The sequence below is a fragment of the Miniopterus natalensis genome, chromosome 16 (genome assembly GCF_054644295.1).
Source record: "Miniopterus natalensis isolate mMinNat1 chromosome 16, mMinNat1.hap1, whole genome shotgun sequence".
Lineage (NCBI taxonomy): Eukaryota > Metazoa > Chordata > Mammalia > Chiroptera > Miniopteridae > Miniopterus > Miniopterus natalensis.
Genome location: NC_142096.1, coordinates 33,628,087 through 33,651,565, shown reverse-complemented (window position 1 = coordinate 33,651,565; position 23,479 = coordinate 33,628,087). Strand labels below are relative to the sequence as shown.

At 46.9% G+C, this 23,479-nt stretch overlaps 1 protein-coding gene across 8 annotated transcripts in view; it reads left to right on the top strand.

Annotated features, from left to right (window-relative positions):
- Positions 1-23,479, top strand: part of MTSS1 (MTSS I-BAR domain containing 1) — a 136,205-nt gene that overhangs the window by 89,427 nt on the left and 23,299 nt on the right. For all 8 annotated transcript variants that reach the window (XM_087825481.1, XM_087825480.1, XM_087825479.1 and 5 more), the window contains exons 4-6: positions 15,813-15,897; positions 17,795-17,886; positions 19,254-19,328. In XM_087825481.1, coding sequence (XP_087681607.1) covers positions 15,813-15,897; positions 17,795-17,886; positions 19,254-19,328 — 252 coding nt within the window. The remainder of the gene's footprint in view (positions 1-15,812; positions 15,898-17,794; positions 17,887-19,253; positions 19,329-23,479) is intronic.

The following is a 23,479-nucleotide window of genomic DNA, read 5'->3' as shown; positions in this document are numbered from 1 at the left end:
TTAAGAAATCCCAGGGCTTACTGTTGAGAATACCATTTGGTAGGTCCCTGGTCCTTCGTAACTCAGCCAGATGATTGTTGTCATGGCAACAGCTGCTCCTGCAAAGGCTTTTCTAATAGCGTATAAGGGGATCTGGCGCTTCCTGAGATTGTTAGTAATTATCTTCTAAAAAATACGTTCTGAGTATTGTGAACATTTTAATGGGCCCTGTTCCATCCTTATGGGGACTTTTGAGGTCCATATCAGCCCCATATCTTAAAATAAAAACACTGTTCTTTATTTTGCCTTCATTTTATTTTCTTTTGAGTGTGTTCACACATGGAAAAAGAATCGCTATCCTATTGTTACATAATACCTTGCACATAGTAGGTGCTCATATGTGTAATTTGATTTGGAAGGCTGGTGGAATCGCCAAGCATTGATCTAACTATTCTTTATCAGATTAGCATTTAGGTATGTTCTTTCCCACATGATCTGGAACCTCAAACCAGGCAGGCCTCCCAGAGCGCACAGCTTTAGGGCCCCTTTGTTTTCACACCAAAGAACAGAATGGACCCACGGGGGTGAGTCTAATACGGAGAAAAACCTTGCGTCACCCTCCTGGGAGCTCAGATTTATCTCAGCTGCTAAAACGTTAGGAGTATCTGCTATTCAGAATAGGAGATTGTCTGATTTTTTTTTACTTTTATTTTCTTTTCTGGTTTCCAGTATCTGCAAATATCTAGTGAACCTTTATCCTGGGTAGGGCATCTGGGAATTCAGGGATGACTCAGACATGGTTGCTGTCTGTCTAATGATGGATCCAGGCCCAGGAGGTAGTAAGCCCAGGACAAGGTTACAAGTACCGCGAATGCATGTATGTGCGTGGGAAGAGCGGAGGTGAGCTAGCGACTGCCTGCTTCCATGAATCTCTCTTCCTTTTCTTCCTCCATTACCTCATCTTTAATTGCAAGTACTGGAGGCTTCTGTGCTGCTAATCCTCCGAGAGGCAGAAGAGAAGGCATACTCCATGCCCACCTTTTTATACTCAGTCAGTCTGAGTCTTTTGAAGTGTCCCAGGCATGGGGAGAGACTGAGGCCTGTGGGAACCACGGGCCACTTTGTGACTTGGGCTTAGCTGTTGTTGAGACATCATGTCCCCAGGCAGCGTCTGATGCTCCCAAGCTTTTTCTTTCCTCTAGACCAGGGGTGGGGAACCTTTATTCTGCCAAGGGCCTTTTGGATATTTATAACATCATTCGAGGGTCATGCAAAATTATCAACTTAAAAATTAGCTGTGAAAAAAGCTCCTAGATTTATTGAATTTCAAGTCCCTCCTGAAATTCAGTAAATCTAGGACCAGACCAAATGATTTCACCAGGAGTTTATGGCCTGCGGGCTGGACATTCGCCTCTCTTGCTCTAGACCCAGAGTTGTTGTTTGACCCATTGACTCACTGGAAGGAGACATCTGGTGAGGGGTGGGGAAGCTTCACCAGCAGGATTCATCCTGGCAGCAGACCCCAGTTTTTATGGGGTGCAACCCAGTGAACAGTCACACTCCAGGTCCAGTACATCTGGTCCAGCTGCATCCAGGGACTCTGTAATCGTGGCGTTCTAAGGGAATCGGGGAAAGGTGTGTTGGCTGTTGAAATGCTCCAGCCCCTTTGACTCAGAGCATGGCCAGTGGTCTGGCAGCAAGTCGGCATTGTCTGGGAGCTTGTTAGAAATGCAGAGTCTCAGGCCCACTCCAGGCCTTCTGAATCAGAATCATCATTTTAGCATAATCCCCTGAAGTTTACTGTTCTGGTTCTTTTGAGACCTTAGGGCCAGGGTAGCAAATCCAAGGCACACACCTCTCCACCACTGGGCCTACCTTCAATGCAGGACATGCTCGCTGATCTGGGCACTGTGTTTTCCATCAAGTCCGGATCCAGCCTCAGAATTCTCAACACAGTGCTCTGGGCATCTATTACTACCTGTCAGAATTAGCCCAGGAGATAAAGCCCATTCACCATCCCTGCTTTTTTCTGTGAAGAACTCAAACAAACAAATAAACAAACAAGGAAATGGCTTATTGCCTAGACCTTAACGGTTGGGAATTATGTCCCTAATCATTTTCTAGAGCAGAAAGGAACACAAGGATCCACTGAACAAGCAGCTATCAGTAGCCAGAACCTACACAGCACAGTGGCAAACATCAGACCCAGCTGGTCCTCTGCAGTTGGGCAATGAACGTGATGGAGCAGGGAAAGCAAGCCCCTCTGCCCCGTTGCCCCTGACAACTTCCTCTTGGGCTTATTTGATAACCGAGCAACAGTTAGGTTTAAACCACTCGTGGGTGGTTATTTTCCTTAGGAGAACTGTTTGCAATCTGTTAGAGGAACAGGGTTACTAAGAGGGTATGGGGCAGAGAGGAAAGGGGAGCAAGAGGAGGGACCAGAGTAGCTCTGATCGTTGTGTAAAAGTTTGCATCACTTTGTGTGACCGGCTCCCAGGCCAGTTTAGTTTAACCTTGAAGCATCATCAGGCTGCTAGAATCATGTCCCTTTTTAGTAGAAATTAGGCAGGACTGAAATTTGTAGTAGCAGCTTCTGTCCACTGAGCACTGCTGCTCTTTTTCTAACCTCTGTGCACCTACCTCAAGCTTTATATAACATCTGACTTACTGAACAAATTACAGTTTTAAGTAACATTGAAGTCCCTCCTTCCTCCACCTTTTCTTTAGAGAAATATAAAAACCATTCATCTGAGATTGTTTTCACCAGATTTAATACAATTCCAGTGCAAAGCAAAGAACTGTGGGTGGTTAAGTTAGCCTGAGCACTAAAGAGACTTTCAGAAATATTGAGAATGGTTTTGGAATCCGTATAACTACTGCTCGACCCTAAGACTCAGCTGGGGAACTAGTAATGAACACCAGTTTACACCCTTACTTTAACAAGTGGAGGGTGGAGGACGGGTCTGCCCTAGCTGCAGGGTCCTGCGGACACTTTGGTTGTGCTGTGTGCCACTTTCTTGCCCGCCCGAGCCTCATTTATAACTCTTCTCTGTTTGGTTGAAAGAGTCAGCTTCCTGTTTGCTGTTTCAGGGTTAGAGTTTTAATTATTGTTAAATCAGAAAGCATCCAAACATTCGTTAAGAAACCATTTGACGAAAGTACGGCAACTTGACATAGAAATTGAGAGGAAGAGCCCGGCCAGGTGTGGCTTAGCGGTTGAGCACCGACCTAGGATCCAGGAGATCGAGGTCCGATTCTTGGTTAGGGCACATGCCTGGGTTGCAGGTTTTATCCCCAGTAGGGGGCGTGCAGGAGGCGGCTGATCAATGACTCTCATCATTGATGTTTTTGTCTCTCTCTCTCCCTTTCTCTCTCTGAAATCAATAAAAAATATTAAGAAAAAAATTAAAAATAAAGTAACCAATATTAAAAAAAATTGAGAGGAAGAATAGTATCATAGATAAGTTTATTCACATCATCTTAGATGAATTTGGTCAGAAAATTAGCTACAAAATGGAACTCTGTGAGTCCCATTCCCAAGTGCCACTGATGGAGTCTTGGCCTAATTGTGCCACTTTGCCCTTGGAATTTTAAATCCAAGCTTCTCTTGATTTCCTTGCACAGTGGTGGGTGGGGTATGCAGTAGAGGTGGAGGAGAGAAAGCGGAGGAGGGAGAGGGGCTTAGAGAGTTGGGATGAGCGAATGTTACAAGCCTAGAAGTTTGGCATATCTGCCACTGCCCACTTATTCAGGTTTGTTGAGCACCTACTATGTTCAAAGATGTGCACACATCCCATTATGTGCTGTTTTATGAGATGTCAGTGTTTCTAGAACCCAAAGAGATCCTGGATTTGGCTAAGCAGGGATGACCATTTCCAGGAAACTATATGGAGTGGCCCCACCTAGATGTGTCAGTAGCTAAAAAGGTGAGTTTGGGAAAGATTCTCCTAGCAAGTAGGGAAGGGTCTTCTCCATGAATAGACAGCACTGTGCCAAAGGTAGGTGGCAGGAGGTGACGTGTGCTGCGGTGGTCCCTGTCCACCCTGATCCCAGGGCATTGCATGCAGACCAGCCAACACGTGCAGTTTCAGCAAGGAAGTGGTGACAATGTGGTCTGAGTCTGGCTGATAAAAGAGATGCTTGAATGGAAAGATGTTTATTTTTCTTCAATTATAGGATGCGGGTAGGGAAGAGGAAAACCTAACTTCTCAGCCACCAGATATTTTCGTACATAATTGGCAACAGTGAGATGTCCTCAAGGGCTGTTAAAAGTTTTAACCATGAATTCAGCCCTGGATGCAAATCCTGAATTCTCTGTGTGCCCTTAAATAAGTTACTTAACTTCTCTGAGCCCTCTTGTCTTCACCTGTAAAATGAAGATAATGATACCTAAGCTATGATGATATCTATATGAGGAATATAATGAGATTTTAAAAATTTGAATACAATGTACTTGCAAGTGCCTGTTAGATCGCAAGCACTCAGCAAATGGTAGCTATTCTTAATAATTTGGGAAGCAGCAAGATTGCTTCCTGACAGATGATAAAGTCAGCATATTCTGTCATAGGTCTGGGATATATAGAAGCCCCTTAAAGGAACAGAGTAGTTCTTAGACCAGCAACACCTGGTAACCCGATCTAGATAGTTGAGGTTTTAAAACCTCACCTGTCACTGGCAGAAGCAGAGCTCTCTGGGGTCCCCATCCCTGTGGGGGAGATGGATGCACTGGCTCTACCTCTCATCCCTAAAACTCGAACTGCCCTGTTCTGCTTCCATGTTCCTCTGGCCACCTTCTGATTTATCTGACCTTCCCTGAAGGCTGCCTGGGAGATGATGCCCAGATCTGTGGCTATGAGCACTTTATCTGCCCGACAGTTCAATTTCCTGTGCTAAGAAGACCCGAGGTTCTGCACATCAGCCCACATCTGCTTGGCTGGCACGCATTGGCGCCCTCAAGTCGCCCGAGTCTGGCTCCAGTGGGAGCATCTCTCTGCACCCGTGCGGCAGAGGCAGACCCTGGTGTTGGGAGTTTACAGTGGCGGATGTTGGGGAGCCAGTGGCATTTCCCGGGTGACACCCCCACAGTGCTCTTCAACCAGGCACCATTCCATCGGAAATGAAGGTGGGGAAGAATTGCTGTCAGAATGCACTTGCCCCTGCAGCGAGCGTGTGAGCGGGCCTGTGTTTTTGTTTCCTATTACCCTTCTCACTTTGCTTGTAAAACTGCAGCAAAGAAAGAGGAGTATCGGTGTCTGTGGCTGCCAGGACCGTGCATGCCAGAATCTCATGCTTGCTGCTCTGAGCTACCAGATGGTGGTAGGACTGTGTGTGTGTGTTTAATTTTTTTTGTTTGTTTCCTCTACTTTTTGGAAAGTTGTGAAGTGGGAGAGGCTGGGACGTGTGGGGTTGGCTGAAAGACTGTCAGCTGATCAGTTTGCAGTTATCTTCCCACCGTGTGTGTCCACAGAGGTGTCTTCCCAAAAAGTATCGCAGACTTTCTGCAGCACTTGCTGAGCACATAGTATTAGTTGTCCCCGTAAACACCAGCCGGGCCGTCCGCCACAATTCAGCCACATACAGTAGCTGATAACACGGTTTCGTGAACAGGAAACGCCGCGTGTTTTTCTCTTCCTGCGATATCGAAGCGGGTTGTGGGGATTGCCATTGTAGCCAAAGGGAAGTTACGCTTCCTTTGTTGGAAGCTTTAGGGTTTATTTTTGAAAACGTTTTAAGTTTTTTCATTTTGTCCTACAAAACCCCATGAGGACAAAGGGACAGATCCATTGCTTAAAACACTAAGCGCATTCCTCATTTCTAGTTTATCCATCAGTTTCCTTGAAATTGCGTCTTTTTTGCAAGAACATTTTGATCTAAGTAGCACATACAAACATGTTTGGATAGTTTGAAGCGATTGTCAAGACTAACAGAAGGTATTTGGAATGCTGTGCAGTGATTTAAGTATGAGCAGTGTCTCCACTGCGCAGAGCGAGATTATGTGGCTGGTGTAAATGGTAGATGATCTCTGTATGGTATCTCATAATATCGGGAGCTCCTTGTTTCTCTCTCTCCCTCCCTCCCCTCCCTGTAGTAACTACAGTGTAGTTAAACAAATGTAGGGCATTCTACGATGCCACCTCCTCCCATCTCTTCGTGCCCAAGGATAAAAATAAAATGCCAATGAAGCCAGAAGAAATGTAGTTTGTTAATTTGATGTTCTTAATATCGTGAGCCCCTTCTCTGACCTTTAATGAAAATGACAGTACCCCTGATGGGAACCAGCTGCCTCACAGATGCAGCGAAGAGAAGGATTGTGTCTCTCTGAACAAGAGAAGTGACAGCGAGCACAGGACTCCTGAGAGGTCATGAGGAGCTTTTCTGATAATTAAAGGCAAACTTGTGACACAGAGCAGCAAGGAACTGCTGGTTTGTGGCCTCATGAGTTTTCTAAGGTCACCCTAAAAGTCCATTGCTTCCAAGTTTAGATGAGATGTACATTCCATGAGGACAGGGTCTGTCTCCTCTGTTCATAGCACAGTAATTAGACCGTGGAAGCATTTTTTTTCAATGTTTGTTGAATATAGACATGCTGTCGCATCTCTTCTCCAGCATCTCAACTGCCATGAGATCCTTTCTCTTAAAGGGGGAAGGACGTCATTTAATCCAGCCTGGAGGGCACCTGAGAAATCTGCTTTATAGAGCTTCAAGTGGTTGTGCCCACCTCCAGCTGAGGTGTAGCTGGTGTCCCTGCCTGGCATGCCCAAGCCGTCCTTACCCATTCTTTTGTTGGTCTGGCTGTAGCGGTCCACCTAGTGGCCTTTTGCACTTGGCCCCTTGGACCACATATTTGTTAGCTAGAGCATCATGGGTAAGCTTTTCGGGGTGTAAGAACTGTGCTCCCTTCTTTCTTATTGGAACTCAGGCTGACGTCCAGGTGGCATTCTCCCTTTGGAAGTCCGTGTACCATCGTTGAAAGTTGTACCATAAAGGCGTCCTGAGATACGCCAGCGACATCGCAGAAGCAGTACGCCAGCTCCCTCGTCAGGCATGACACTGGCATGTGCCCGGCATGTTAGCAGCGTGGAGCGCCGGCTGCAGGCATCCCCAGGGCAGCAGATGGCCCGGCCAGAGCGGCAGCTGATGCACGCTGAGGCAATTTCTGCGATGCAACGGCTGGGCTGTCCTCCAGCCGGCCGCCAAGGTGAAAAGACACCTGACATTTCAAGACTTCTGGGCTCTCAGATTGCGGGGGCTTGAGAGGAAGGAGAGAGACACTCTTTCCTTGTAGTGAACCTACAGTATTACAACCTGCTGCAGGCCATGGCTGGTGCGGCCCTGAGTGGTCCATGATCGTACCCAATGCCGGATTCCATAGGAACTTTCCTTTTGGTCTTTACTGGAAGGAGACCGGTGGCACAAGGGTCCTGAGCTTTGCTGTATAAAAAGACAACAGAGAGATCTAGAAGTGTGGGGACACCTTTAAAAGCAGATTAGCCATTGGCAGGTGTCTGCCTGATTTGAAGGTGTGGCACCAGGAGAGGGAGGCTCACAGCAGTAACTTGACCATGAACCTCTTGGTGCCACAGCTTTGAGTCCCATCACATGGCCGCTTTATGGATGTGTAACTGTTTCGTACGAGCAGTCTTGCCCGGGCGGGCCCTCTGCACTGGGGAAGATACTGGGGAGGAAGGAACAGTTCTGGCTTCCAGAGAAGCTAGCTGCCCTTCGTACAGTTACCTTTCCTTCCGTGTTCTCATTAGCCAGCTCCTCGGAGCACGGCGGTATTAGGTGAGGGAGAAGGGAGGGCTGTTATGCGGTTGCTAGCACATCAATGTGGACAGATGCTCCAGCCGGGCCTGAGTTAATTACTCTGGCCTCTGCCTTTCTGTAGGACTTGGCTGATTATTGCTGCATCAAAGCCCTACTTTACTGACCCATTGATATAACCAGTGCTCCTTATTTTCTCTCTAAAACATATCAGCCCTGCCTTTAGTGAGCGCACAGCTAGTAGGCTTCTCTCTGCAGGGCCACACACTGAGTTGCAGGCTTAACCTAAGAGTCAGTTATGTGTGCTCCCAAACCTTATATTGCCAATTGTATGGCCCATCATAGAGGTATTATAAGGTATATAAACCTTTGGAATATGAGTGTAAAAAAATCAAAATTGGTTATTTCTACAAAATAAGTGGAATGTTTACATAGACAGGATAGAAGCAAGTTGCTTTAAAAAGTTGCCATCATATTCAGTGTGGATGAGGCAATTGTAAAAGATTGGGGACAATTTTGAAAAAATATAGGAGGCTGAGATTGTTTCACAGGAAGACCGAACTGGAAATCACAGATAATGCATTTTGGATATAGTGTATGCAACAAAGATGAATTAAACACCAGTTGACATTCCCATTTTTCAGAGTATAATCATTAACACTTGACCCTAAGTAAGTTAGACCCTTCCCAAGGTCACACAGCTGCAAGTGGGGGAGCTGAGCTTTGAATCCACTCTGACTTCACAGCCCAGCTTTGTAACCCTTTGACTCCACTGCTTTTCTTCCTGATCTTCATGCTAATTTGCAAGATGGCAAGGAGCTTATTCCGAGACTCACGATTACCCATGGTGAGAATGCTGCTGCTAGGAAACTGGCTTGCAGGCTGCCGGGGTTCTGTGTATCCCCCAAGTATATGTCAAAGAGGAGAGAGGGTGGGAGTCAGTTGCTAAGGAGGCCCTAGGACTCTTGGAGGTCAATTGGGAGGGGAGGAATTGCTTACCTCAACAGGTAAGATTTGGTGTGGAATAAAACAGATACATTTTAGAAAAAAATTCCTGATACAAATATGTCACAGGAGGACCTACAGTCATATTTAATATGTTTGGTAGCTACACACCTGGGAACCACACACAGGCACCTCGCTTAAACCTTTTAAATGTAGAGCCGAGTTGGTGCAGTAAGCAGTTTTATGCATCCACATGCATCGAAGAGAGAGCACCTGCTGGGGTTAGGTTTGCATGGCTCTCTTGGTTAGTATTCATGCCACAGGTCTTTAGAGACACTTTGGGGCTAACAGGGCATCACTAGAAGTCATGGGCTGTTGAGTAGTCTTAGGTCGCTTTCTTATTCCACTGCGCCTTTCCCTCCAAGCTCCTAATGGTCTCACCAAGCACTTTTTTCTAACTACACAGACGGTGGGTTTTCTATGCCCGAGATCCTGCCTGACAAGGGCCTCTTGAGCTCCCATTCCTGGTTGTTTGGACGTTTCTGATATTTTGGACTTGAACATAACCTGCCCCTTTATGCATTAATGTGTCCCTGAGGCTGTAGGGGGGGAGCTAGTACCTGTTGACTGTGTGGGGAAGGTCACGTGTATGTTTTGAAATTAACGTTTCTTTAATGGCAAGTGGGATATTTTCCTCATTAGGTGAACGAGAGTTGCCCATTACTTCTGTGCTTAGGAAGCTGGGGGTGGGCATCGAGCTTGATAGCTTTCCATCGTGGCTGCAGCTCGTGTGCGGGGCTGCTGCTGTTACACTGAGCGTGTCAGGTGTGGCTTCCTAGGGCCCAGTGCCAGAATTAGTGGCCCCTCCTTGTAGGACAAGGACACATGTTCTCCTTTTTGAGGCCATTGGTTCTCAAAAAGGGCGATTTTGCACCTCAAGGGCATTTGACGATATCTGGAGACATTTCCCGTCAGCATGACTTGGGGTGTGCGACTGGCATCCAGAGGGTAGAGGCAGGGGTGCTGCGACACACCCATAACACACAGGACCATCCGTGACAAAGAGTGGCCTGGTCCCAAATGTCAGTAGTGCCGAGGTGGAAAGCCCCTGCTGCAGGTGACTGGCCTGCCCCTTTGCACCGGCCTCCTGCAGGGGTGGCAGAGAGCATGCTCATGGCCAGTGGGCAGTCTGCCTCCTAATTAGCCTTCCAACAATATTAGCCCTCACAGGGGCCGAGAGAGGCACAGTGACTTATTGTAGCCGTGCGCTTCCACCAGGCACTTCTTAAGTCTCGCTTCCTCCAGCCCTTCCCCCAGCCCTTCCCCCTCTGCCGCAGAAGCCAGGCCTGACAGATCAGCTTTTCAGCCCTCGCTGGCCACCTGCGCACTGTGGGCCCTGCGAGGGCCTGTCCATTAGCCCCCCACTGCGTGGGGAGATGGCAGCCGCCTGCAAATGAGGCAGTGTGGAGCGATGGGACAATGCCACTTGCTGGATGCCACTGTCCCGCCTCTCACTGCAAAGCCACTGTGGCGAGTGGCAGTCTGAAGGGTATAACCATGTCAGATTTTTGTGGGGCAGGATCGGAGGCTCTACTCTTCTTATCCTCCCCCCATTTGCTCCCAAATGGGCATTAAACGGTTTGTATTTTGTTTGCCACTTTAATGTGCCTCTTTGTCCTTGGTTGGGAATGTCTCCAGCTTGTCATAGTGGGAAAGAGACTTCTGGTTTCCATAAAATCAGGGCTTAGGTCTTCGCTCTACCACTTTCAAGCCCTGTGGCCCTCAGTATGTTTTTCCATTTGTACCATGGAGATAATAATTCCTGCCTCATAGGATTGCTGCAGACTGTGGTCCCTGCACCATTATTAGGTATCCCCCAGCCTGACTGTGAGCCAGCCAGGCCCAGGCCCTTCATCATCTTTGGAATCACTTTAATCCTTGCTGCATGGCAGATAGGCACTTATCATGGGGTACATTGTATTCCTCCCAAAAGATATGTTAAAATCCTAACCCCTGGTACCTGTGAATGTGACCTTATTTGGACATAAGGTCTTTGCAGATGTAATCAAGTTAAGATGAGGTCATTAGGGGTGTCCCTAATTCAATACGACTGGTGTCTTTATAAGAAGAGAGAAATTTGGACACAGATACATATGTCTCATGTGAAGATAGACACACGGGGAGAACGTCACGTGATGATGGAGAGAGAGTGGAGCAATGCATCTACCAGCCCAGGATTGCCAGTCACCACCAGAGTGAGGAAAAGGCAAGGAGGGATTCTTCATCGCTGGGTCTCAGGAGCATGGCCCTGCTGACACCTTGATTTCAGACTGCTATAGCCTCCAGAGCTATGAGACCATAGATTTTGGTGGTTTTCAGCCAACTGGTTTGGAGTGCTTTGTTACAGCAGCCCTAGGAACCTAACACATTTCTCAGCAAACTGTTGTGAACTTTGTTTCATAGAAAAATTTTTTTTTTCATAGAAATTTGTTTCAAAACACAGAGTACCTGCCCCAGCATTCACACTTTGATTGTCTAGCCTTGGACTTTAACTTCTTTCTTTCCATTGGTTGTCTCCTTTGCAGATCATTCCATTTAGATTGCAGGCTGATTTTGTGCTACTTTTAAAATAAAAACTTTTGCTTGTTATGGGAGAAAGAGCTTACATGTACCACAGTGAGAGGAATTAAAATTTTTGCCATAAAGTATTTGTGCATCTCTCAGCAGCAAGGGCTGGACTTACATTTCTTTTAGCAACGAAGTGAGTCCTGGTGCCAGGAGAAAGCCTGAGAGGTCATTGCACCCTCCTTCTTCCTCTTTGAACTGACAAGAAGCAGAACCTAAGCAGAGCAGCTATAAAAAGAAGGAAATGTACATTCTTGCAAAATGGGAGCCCCAGGTTCAGGGAGGAGAGCAGGCTCTGGGTGTGTTAATTTGGCAGCTCAGCAAGGTCACTGGGGACCCAGGCCTTTTCTGTCTTCTGTCCGTAGGATGAGCCTCATCCAAAGGCAGGTGTCCCCATCACCATCATGATGGCAAACTGCAGCATCTGGGCAGCCTGCTTCCTGTTTGCATCCTCTGGGGTCTCTCTTTAAGACCAGGGAAATTATCCCTGGAGGCCCGCCCAACAACTTCCTCTCTATCTTTGTCCCATCCCTGGACCAGCCACTGCCGAAGGGGATGGAATTAGATTGCTGGCCCAGACTAACCATCTGAGGACGAATGGACACTGGAGATTCGACCACAGTGCCCCTCTGCACTCTCCAAATTAGCAGCTTTTACTCATCTTTGGTAGACAGAAAAAGGGCTCCCACAGATGTCCATGTCCCCATCCCTGACACCTGTGACTGTGGTACCTCACATGGCACAGGAGCTTTGCAGATGCGATTCAGTTAAGGGTCTTGAGATGAGGTGTCTCTCCTGGTGGGTCCCAAACAAGCAGGAGAGGGGAGGATCAGAGTCAGAGAGAGTTGTGAGGGCAGAGCTGAGGTTAGTGAAAAGATGCTACCCCACTGGCTTTGAAGATGGAGGAAGGGGCCAGGAGCCAAGGGATGCTGGTGGTCTCCAGAAACTGGAAAAGGCCGGGAAACAGATTCTCCTCTGGAGCCTCCAGGAGGAAGGGAGCCTTTCTAGTGTCTTGATTTTAGCCTGGTGAAACTGATTTTGGACCCCTGGTGTCCAGAACTGTAAGATGGTAAATGTGTGCTTCTTTAAGCCGCTGAGTTGGTGGTAATTTACTACAGCAGCAATAGGAAATGAATACACAGTTGTTTCTCTAGGCTGACCTTGAATCAATACAGACCTTTTCTATTATCATAAGAATCTCATATTTACTCTTATTTATTTTGAATCTTCTATAGTGTGCACATAGAAGATACACAGACATTTACACATTAAACAAAAGATAAACCCAGTTCCTGGTCTCGCCTCCAGGTACAGCCAGCCTAGTGATTTGCTCTTAAAATGATAAATGTTGGTTCCTTCACTCAGCACTAGTGCTGGGTGCAGGGCGTATGGAAACAAGTAAAATCGTGTCCTCACTCACAAGGTGCTGAGTGTATCAACCAGCCATTTGACTGCCATAAATATTCTCACTGTCAAATCGGAGCTCTTCCAGATGTCTGATCTGTCTTTGTAGCTAGAACCAGTTTCCTCTGAAGCTTTTTCAAACCTGCTGATTTATTTTTTAAGTTTTAGCAAGGGTCAGGAAGAACGCAGGACGTTGTTATGCGCGTCCACAGAGAGAGCTATTTTTAGGGTGCCCCATGTTGCCCAGATCAGCAGTAATGCGAAGGGATGGGTCCCGGGATCTGTGGAGGATGTCATCTGCCTGTCTTCTGCCCTCGTGCCCAGTTGGACAGAGACACTGCTGTTCAGAAGTTTTCTTTGTGGTTCTCTGTTTCCTCTCCCTGGGCCTCCTGGGCGGCAGAGGCACCGTCGTGGGGCACACGCAGCGCGTGTAGAAACTGCTTGCAATCCTAATAGGCCAGCTGGTTCCGGAAAGCCTTGGGCTTTCCTGGGGATGATAAATAACTGGCAGCCATCTATGGAAAATATCTGGGGAGGTAACAGAAATAGTGGAGCAGAGAAATGGAAGGAGGAAACTGAGCTTCGAGGTGATCTTTTCCAATCACAGAATCCTGTCCTGAGGAAACTGAAGCTTGGTGATCAGCAAAGCAACTGTCCTTCACTTACCTGTCTGTGGCAGCTCAGCAAGGACTGGAGCTCGAGCCCCTGGTGCCGGTTGGACAGTTCTAGGCTCAAGAACCACAACTGGAGAGCTGGGCTGTAAAACCCTAGCCCCCTAACAGTGTGTAGAGACTTAAGTCTCGCGGTGTGTTCTAGGCTCTCGGCTCCACCCCTTCCCGTCTCCCTTTGTCACAAGTGCCCGTTCGGCACGCAGACTCTGGAGGGTCCCCTGGGTTGGACTCCCACTTACTAGCAGTGTGACCTTGAACAAATTACATAGGCACTTCTGTCTACAAAACGGGAATGATGATCATCGCCACGCAATTGGGACAGTTGGGAGGATTAAACAGTTCATGGTGCAGAGGGCTTATCCGAGGTCCCCGCACGAATTCTGCTCTGTACAAATGACTCACCTGCCCGCGAACTTAACCGTCGCCCAGCATTTAGCTGACCACGTGCTGTTCCTTCATGCGGCACTGTTGTGTGGTTTATTTAACCCGCTCCCGGGAATGGGATTTTGTTCCAGTTTTTCACTGGTGTAAACAGAATTTCGATGCCTAGACTCCTAGGTAAGGATTTGCTCTCATCCTTGATTATCTCCTCAGGTTCAATTTCTCAGAGTAGAATTGCCCGGTCAAGGAGGGGATTTTTTAAGGATTTTCTAGATAGATGCTGCCAAGTTTTCCCCCAGAAAAGTACTCGTTTACCAGCAGTAAATGAGCATGCCAATTTCCTTGCATGGCCAGGTTATTAACTTTTAATCAAATGAAGGCCCAGGAAAAATAGGCGATATTTCCCTGGGGATAAAGTGTTCCCTGTCCTTGCTTATAAGCAATAAATGCTTAAGAGAACCTGCCGGCGAGCGCTCCTGTGAAAACAGCGCCCTCTGCTGGCCCCCCTGGTGGAGAGGTATGAGCGGTGCCAGATGGTGCTGCTGAGGCGATTACTTAATGCCTGAGAGTAGCTGCAGGTGCCAGGAGCTAGAGGACATTTTTCAGATTTCTAGCCGTTTAAACAGCCTCAGGTGACGTTTACGTCTTGTTCAGGTTGGTTTACAGCTGTGCTTCTCAGCTTGTGGGGGTGTTTTCCCCAAGAAACACATTTTTGGGTGTCACCAATTGGGGGGCTGCTACTGACTTCTAGTAGACAGTGGCCAGGGATTCTGCTAAACATCCTTCAATGCACAGGACTGCCCCCAACCAAGAAGTCACCCGGCCCATATGTCTGCAGTGTTAAGATGGAGAAACCCTGTTGTAGAGAATTGCTTAGGAGATTTCTCTTTTCAGATTAAGATAAAATATAGAAATATTAACATATAATACCACTATTATTGCTAATACTTTTTTGGTTCTGGAAACCTGTTAGCTTGGCAGAATAAAATGGAAAATAGCTGGAACGTAAACAGTACATCAGTATTTCTAGAAGGCAGAGGGGAACGTACAACCCGTAATCACGCCGTGAGGACTAATAAGGGAGGGAATTTTTCTCCTGTTCGTTTGACTTGGTTGAACCTGCCATAAATTCCTGCGGCTTTCCCTTGAAGGCCTCATCTGCTAAAAATAGTGCTTTATTTGACATTTCCCCCCTGACTTCGCGAGCCCCAGTGTTTTCATAACATTTATAATTAATTGTGCTTCCCAGTGTCGGTGCAGAATTGCCATCTGTAGTTGCAGTTTGCTCCCCCCTCCCCCACACCCAAGTCGATGCTGATTCCAGCGTAGTTTCTAAGGGGCAAGGAAGGGGAACCGCAGGAGTAATCTTAGAAAGGGTGTGCCTGAAGGGAGAAGTATGACAAGAATTTCGGGAAAACGGAACTCTGTTGCAGTTTACTTCAGCATTTGCTGAGTGGGAGGACCTCTTGCCCTGGTGTTGCCCAAACCCATTAAAAAATTCTCTGTTGTTTTATTTGGTTTTAGCCTTGCTGTTCTTTGAAATGCTTGTGTGTGTCCTGAAACAGCTGGAATGGCCTTATTAGCTGTTCTATAGAATGCTAACAGGGTTATTTTGCCAGAAGAGGGGGGGAAAACTACGGCTTTTCCCTAAATATCAGATACTATTTTCATCATCTTCCTTGGGAAGTATTTTTCAAACTATAGATGATTGATGCATTAGTGGGTTGTTAAAATCAATTTCTGGGTCACAATCAGCATTAAAAAAAATTAGAATAGACGATGTTAGAGGGTATTGTATATAGTAAAGGCAGCTTTTGTTTTGGTGAGTATGTAAAAATATGCCACCATTCATACATATTTACACGTGTATGTGTGTGTGAGCTTGAGCACACATGTGCATGGTGAAAAGTCTGAAAGACATTGGCTTGGGTTTTATAACATGATGAAATTTGACTTGTTTTTAAATTCTTTCATTCCCTTTTATAAGTATTTCAGTGATCCTGACTTGTCTCACATCCTCAGCTTTGCCTCTTGCATTTTCAGGTGGCACCAGGGAGATTGGCTCTGCCCTCACCAGGATGTGCATGCGGCACAGAAGCATTGAAGCCAAGCTGAGGCAGTTTTCGAGGTGAGGAGCATGGTCCCCCCAGATCTCAAAACGCTGTTGCCAAGTTCGGGTTAAGGAAGTGCTGAGATGTGGCAGGACTCTGTCAGTGTGAGGAGCCCCCAGGCCCCCTCCCCTGCAGGAGGCTCTTGAAGAGGAGCTGGCACTGGAGAGTGAGGCGTGCCCTGCTGTCCTGTCCCCTGTGTGTTCCCTCCTGACCCACCGCAGAGCACTGTGGAAGCTCAGAGCCCTCCACGCTGTCTGCCCCTTGCCTGTTTTACCAGCATCCTGAGTGGGCAGGAATGGCAGTGACTGGCATGGGGACTTAGAGTTGCTGGTGTTCAAATGAGAATGGACATTGGACATTTTTCCAAGCTGTTCAGCATAATTCAGCAGTTTTGCACGGTTCTGCTTTTTGGGTAGCAAGTTCCATGAGTGGCTGCTGAAGTGAAATGGCTCTGACCCTCTCAGGAGGGCCCCCATGGGAGGGCCCACAGCAGGAAGCACTGAGGGTCAGAGCCTCAATTGGCCGCTCCATGCTGTAGTCTTGACTAGGACCTCAGCCCCTGTGAAATGGGGATGATAATTTCTGGAGGGTTTTTGTGAAAATTAATGAAATATCCACACATGTACAACAGCAAGCACGTGGCGTAGGGAAAATAGAAAGCTAGCTTCTTTCCCTCCTCCTCACACCTGGATAGTGCTCCCCAAACCACACAGTGCCTCCACTCACGTACGTCATCTTGACTTATTCTAAAGCCAGTCCTATGGCACCTCACCCCATTTTAGTGGTAAGGAGACACCACTTCGACAGCCACTGTTTATTGAGCAGCTTCTATGTGCCAGGCACCTCCTTAGCTATACGGGACATAGTGGTAAATAGGACCACATGCTGCTTTCACGGAGCTTACACACTAGACACTAAATAAACCTGCTATGTCAGGTGGCAGTCAGTGACATGAGGTGAAGTACATGCGGGAGGGCATGGGTGGCCACTGTTAGACACAGGGTGCTTACTTAGGGAGTAGCTATTCAGAAGGAAGATTGGAGCAGAGACCTGGAAAGAGTAAAGGTGTGAGCTGTGTTGATGGCTGGAGGAAGTGTGCGAGGGAGGGAATTGCATGCTGACCCTCATCAGAAAAGGAGGGAATTGAACCAAGAACTTGGAGATTTTCAAAGAGCAGTCTGAGAGCAGCTTCTGAATAGCTCTCACCAGTGCAGTTAAAGCAATTGATGGGCTTTTTCTACAACAGCTCTATGACGTAGGGATGGACCAGTTTTTCTTCTGTTGCACAGATGAAACGCTTGGTTCCATGACTTGCTTGACTCCTCTGTGTGGGGAGCCACCTCTCCATGGAAGTTAATGCGGTCTCTTTGGGATACGGCAAAAATGAGTGGATTGTACCTGGAGACACCTGCACCCTCTGATGCAGGAGCTGGTGGTCCAGCTTCTCTTTCTCGAGGCTGCCCACAGTCAGCCCACATTCATGACTTAAAATCCTGAATGCGCAGCAGAATCATGTGGGTCTTTTTCAAAATAGTCATGGGTGAGCCTCACCCTCAGAGTTTCCATGAGCTGTGGGGTGAGGCTTTTCAGAGGCTCCAGGTGCTTCAGCCGTGCAGCCAGAGGGAGACCCCACTGGTATGCAGCACTGCTTGTGAATAAAAGCATTAAATCTAAATGGGGGAATGAGAAGAGAGGTCATTTCTATCTGTCTCACATAAAGCTTTGTAACAGTCATTGAAAAGCATCCTGAAAATAAGCTTGTTACAGAATCGGGGATTTGGATGTGAACTTGGGCTTGTATGCTGCCTTGTCTCACTTCAGATAATCGTGATTTTGGTATATTTTGACAACCAAATGTCAATCTTGACAACAGAAATACATCTGTTTCTCCTTTTCTTTCCCTTTTGGTAAAAGTGCTTTAATCGATTGTCTGATAAACCCACTGCAAGAACAGATGGAAGAGTGGAAGAAAGTGGCCAACCAGCTGGACAAAGACCACGCAAAAGGTACAGGGCACGCCGTCCGATGTGGAATAGCTCCAAGAAGAGCTGTGGGATGTTCCCAGTGCTGCCTGGTGCCTCTGCTGCGTTCCCCGGTGTCCCCAAGGGCCCGCTCTGTCCCCACATAGCCTGTAGGCATTTCAGGGTTGGAAGATGAGGAGTTGAAAGTGACTCCATGGCAGGACCCATTGCTGGTGGTTTGGCTTCAGCAGCAGCCGCCAGCCTGATTGCTCAGCTGTGATCAGCTGAAGTAAAAGTGAATTGTAATGCCAGGCTAACTGCCAGATTCGTACTCAAGGCATTGCAGCCCATTTTGAAAACGAAACCTTTAATGATATAAGCTAACCATGGGCCTCCTGCCTGGAAATGGCCATCTCAGTACCTCCTGTGCCAGGCTCTGGGGACAGAGTGGTCCAGATGGGCACCTTGCCGTCGGTCTTCCTGCAGCCAAAGGGCAGGGGTGCTGGCAGTGTGGAAGGGGCAGGAGACATTGCTCCAGGGATCACACAACCTGCAGTAAGTGCTGGGGAAGGAAAGCATGTGGGGAGATTGGAGCGCATAAATCTGGAAAGAAAGTGTTGACCAACAGGTGATTTTAAGAGCATTTCATTGAGAGCTCTGTGAGCTTCGGGCAAGGAAGGGAAACATTGGGAATAACTGAGGGAACTGGTCGGGTTGGCAGTTAATTGAACACAAGGGCAGCAGAGGAGAGAAGTGCCAGAGGTGATTTGTTTTAGGGGTCCACGTTTGGGTGACGGAGATGCCAGCAGCAGAAATGGGGTCGTCCAGAGTGGGCATGGACTGGGGGCAGAGGACGGGAGGGGGTTCTCGGGAGCCAGGGGGACACGGTGCATGTGGACTGCCCTCCTAGGTGTCCACAGCGTCCGGCCTCTGTATTAATGTGAAAGAGAGGCAGCTGGGTCTTTCCCAGTTCTTCCCTCGTGGTCTAGGTTCTCCCTCGTGGCTCACGTTCTCTGGAACCGTAACATCTGGCCAGTGTCTTGCCATGTGGGTCCTTTTTCAGGAGATTTAGACCTTAGGGAAGTGGATAACATTGAAAATATTTCCTGATACTTGAGCTGAGAAATTGTGAATTTTTCATTTTTAGTAAAATATTCCCAAATACCGTCTTTCCTCGAAGCTGATATGAACGAATACTTTGGGGAAAGACCGCAGTGCCTTTTGTTGTTCATCTTGTTAATAGCACCTCTGCTCTAAGACGTCATCATGAGGCTTTCATCCTGTGATAGTCCGATAAAGCTGTTTATTATATGTCACAGTTTATGCTTTCAGTGATGAAAGCAGCAGCTGTTCCAAAAATATTTTCTGTTGAGCAAAGTGGTAAAATGATTCACTATTCTGCTTTCTCTTAGAATATAAAAAGGCTCGTCAAGAGATAAAAAAGAAGTCCTCAGATACACTGAAACTGCAGAAGAAAGCAAAAAAAGGTAACTACGAATTCTACAGGTAGTAGTGTTACTTTGGGGGGAGCGCATTTGCCTGGCTCGCCTTGGAGGCAGTGTTGGATTCTGACTCCCTTGCGTGAGGCCGCAGAGCAGCCGGGAGCGGGAGACGCCGCCTGAGTTCCTGTTCTCAGGGCAGAGCGTCTCTTCATTTGAGGTCCTTGCAGAGTTGTACTTGACTCGTTCCTTCCCCCCACCTTTGTCTCCAAAATTTGACAGTTGCCACATTTATTGCATGTTATAATGGAACCTATAAATTTCTCGGAAGCCTTGGAATCGTGCACAAAAGCCTTTATGCAAATGTTCTATTGTAATTATTACAGAAATTATGTCAGTTCCTCCTCCATCTCGCACAGCCTGTAATCTCCGAAACCCTTTATTAAGTCTTGTGAGAGTGTTGAAATGGCTGCCATGGGAGCCGGGAGTCGTTGCTAATAGGGAGATTTTCACATGGTCGTGAGGGTGGGGGCTCCGTAAGGGAACACAGATGGTCGGGGTGCCCTCCCTGCTCAGCGTCCGCACGCCAGCCCCTATTGGGCCGTGACCCAGCTTTGCTCCCCGGCACCAGCCGGGAGGTTGAGGAGCGAGATCTGGCTACATCCACTTTGCAGGCGTCCGTAACATTTTACCAAGACCTAAAATGCAGGCACTCTCTCTTGATCTTGAGAAGGTGACACTCCTTCCAGACTATACTTCTTGACACCAAGTTTTTTAATTTGCTGCATCACAACTGATTAGATGGACTTTTCCATTAGGCTGCTCTATGGGCGAAGTTTGGCATTTATTTGGGACAATCTTTTGAGGTCAAAATCCCCAAAACCAAATTTCCTCTTCCCTCAACAAGCATTTATTTATTTATTTATTTTTGAATTAAAAGAAAATGGTTTGGTGGAAGAGAATTGAAGACAGGACAAAGTTTTGGCATTTCTAAAAAAATGTCCTCCTACTTCTTATAAAAACTGTAAGACCATTTCAAGTGAAAGGCAGAATTTTCACCTTGGTCAGGTTTTCGGTTACTATCGGCCCCAGTTGTTTCTTTTGGATGTGTTTTCCTGATCTTGGTGCTTCTCAAAATTATCTTCTGTCCAGCTAGGGCACCTGGGAGCGAGTGGGTGACAAGGGTTTGTGGCTAGTAAGTAGCATTGTAGCAAGTCTGGAGGCGAATGTTTGTAAACGATGCTGCCACATAGTCCATCGAACCTGAGGTCCCGGGGAAGTGCAGGCTGGTAAAAATGTGGAGCTGATCTCCACCTAATCGACAGCGTGGCAGCTTTGAGATGGGAGAGATTATGGGCTTAGAGGGAGTGTCCAGGGAAGACGTTTATGGCTTGGAAAAGGTTTGGGAGTTTGGTGGAAAGGATGAGGTAAGAAAAAGCAGCTGTTTTCCCCTTGCTCTTCCAGACTTCTCTTTTCAGAGGCCTTAAGTTCTTGGCTGCAGTGATAATCCTTTGATCTGACTTCTACATGGAGGCTGAAACAGTCCTGTCTGTCACTTAAAGTCGCTGGTGTTGCCCAGTTGTGGAAGGTGGACCCACAGGGGAGGCCTGAGAGTTGACCGCGGTGCAGCGTGAAGGAAGCTCCTGCAGCTAGGCTTGCCCAGCACTGGCTCAGGCCGCCGCGGGAGGGGAGGGCCGCGAGCTTCCCATCAAGGTGCTGATGGAAAGATCCAGGGCGCATAGGGTGCTGGCCTGTGGGGCATGAAGGGTGCTCTGGTCCTGAGACTTGGGAATAACTGGCACTTAGCCGTGAGGTTTCTCGGGGTACTTGGGCCTGAAGGTTGAGAGGAGGGAAGCTAGGACCCACAGCATCTGTCTTTTCCATCCCAGCCACATGTCTGGAGGTCTCAGGCGCCATACCCTTCCCAGACTAGGTGGCGTGATTGTGTACGTATGTCTATAAGCCAAGTCAGACCAGTAGCTTGGAATGTTCTGGATGATTTTCTAGTTACTCCAGAAAACAGTTTTTTATGTCTTTACTTTATAAACGAAATCTTTTTTTTTCTTCTAAAATATATCATTGCTTTTTTTTTTTTTTTTTTTTACCAACTGTTCATATTTGTGTATTTCTGGGGTGCATAGAGCCTTCTAGAAGGGACAAGAGTCATCATTCTGAGTGAATGTTTGGGATGGAGTGCTCTGTATGGCCTGAAAATGGGCTAGAAATGCTGTAAGTTACAGGGCAGAAGAGATCTGGTTATATGAGGCTGCCAGTTAACTTGGGTCTGGTTAGCTGAAGTTTCCCTAAGCCTCTCTGTTACATCTCCCTCAGGTGGCAGCTACCTGGACTCTTGGTTTATAAAGTGTTAGTATTTCCTCTGAGATTTACAACATGTATTAGGATGGACAAATGCTTGGATAGGTTTCTTTTATCCTGATGGAATGAATCTGATTTATACAGCCAAACGTTCCCCTTACTGTGTTTCAGGAGATAATCAATCAGGCCTTTTTCAAAAGCTATAATCTTTGATCTAAACATTCTTCTGATTCTCCTTTTCAAAATCGTACATGCCCTTATGCCTTTAAGCATGGTTTGAGCACTGCCCTTGACACAGGCAGACACATCTGGGATCTGTTTTGTGTGTGTGACTAGTTTACCTTAATTCTCACCCTGCAGATACCTAACCTTTGCTCACACTCTTTGACTTTTTTTTCTATCATATAGAGAGTGGTCATTTTTAATGTATAGGTACTCAAATATTACTATAAAAAATACTCCTAATTTTTTTTGGTTTTGGTTAGACTTTATCTGAAAATCATTTTAAAGCAGCTTGCCATAATCTCCAGAATGGGTGAATGTACCTGTTTTTGTGGAAGGCAGGCTATTGAACACCTACTAGGAGTAAGCACTAGGTAGGAAGTTGGGGGCCGGAGAGACTGTCCTCTCCCTCTGAGAAGTTCCAGGCTAGTGCCCAGGGTCAAGGGCACAGGACAGAGCCAGCTGGTTGGCAGGTGAGGGGACTGGACAGGCCGCAGGCAGGTGGGAAGTGAGGAGGAGCTGATCCAATAGCCCCAGTCTCCGAACGGCATCTCCTGAGCCCTCTCCCTGCTGCTTGGTGTCAGCTGATGGCCTTAGGGTCCTGGACTTGGCCACAGCCCATCTGGAAATAAGGATTAGATGTGGGAAACATTTTATGTTGTTTCCCTGCTTTTGCCACCTTACCGTACAAAGTCACAGCCTTATTTCTCATTTAACTCCCATATTATTAATTTCAATTTTAAAAATGAATTACGGTAAAGCCTCTGTTTCAGTCTATAATGACTAAAAGTTTATCAGGGACTTTCTTTGAGAGACCTGGAACATTTTATTACATTCACCCTTGCGCCTGACATTTAAATAGTCGAATCTATCATGTTTCACCAGAGGCTGCAAAGGTAATATTTAAATCTAATAAACAGACTCACAGAGTTCCAGACTAGCATATTACTTGCTTTTATACTAAAATTTTAAATTCTTTAATTATTTTTTTCATTTCTACCCCAGCTCAAACTTTGTATCCTAGATTTTTCCTAGTTACAATAAATGACATTCAAAAGGGTTTCTTGGTAAAGCACCTTAATTGACTTCTCTTGGGAACACAGTCTTCATCTGTCTTTTTAGAACCGTTGCTGTATTGTCATGGGGTGATGATTACTAACTGGGAAGAGTTCTGTTTAGATGAGAAGGAAAGAGCATTAGCGAGTCAGGGAGGGGACCGTGGATATTAGCTCTTGGGAGATGTGGGTTGAGTCATCCTGATGTAAAATTTGGTGGCTGCGTGGACTGTTGAACACGTGAAAGAAAGGTAAGACCGCTGCTCGAATACCAGTTTGACTTTATTATTTTCCTTTTTGTGTCAATTGTGTATCCTGCACTTTCTCACCGTGCACCCCCGCCAGTGGAAGCTCTCGGTAAGTCTACCATCCAAATCTCTGGTGGCTGGTCATGGTGTGGGCTTTCCGTGGTTGTCCAGACCTATGCTAGTGGCCCACGATCTCCTACCAGCTCAGAACAATCAATGGTGCCTACTTAATTTTTCCACAACTTTAAGAAAATTATGTGTGTGTGTGTGTTTCGATCACTTTCTTCCTTCGATGTTTCGCTCTTTAACGGGTTAGCACGACATTCTAAGAGCCTTTGCATCATCGTAATCCAGTTTT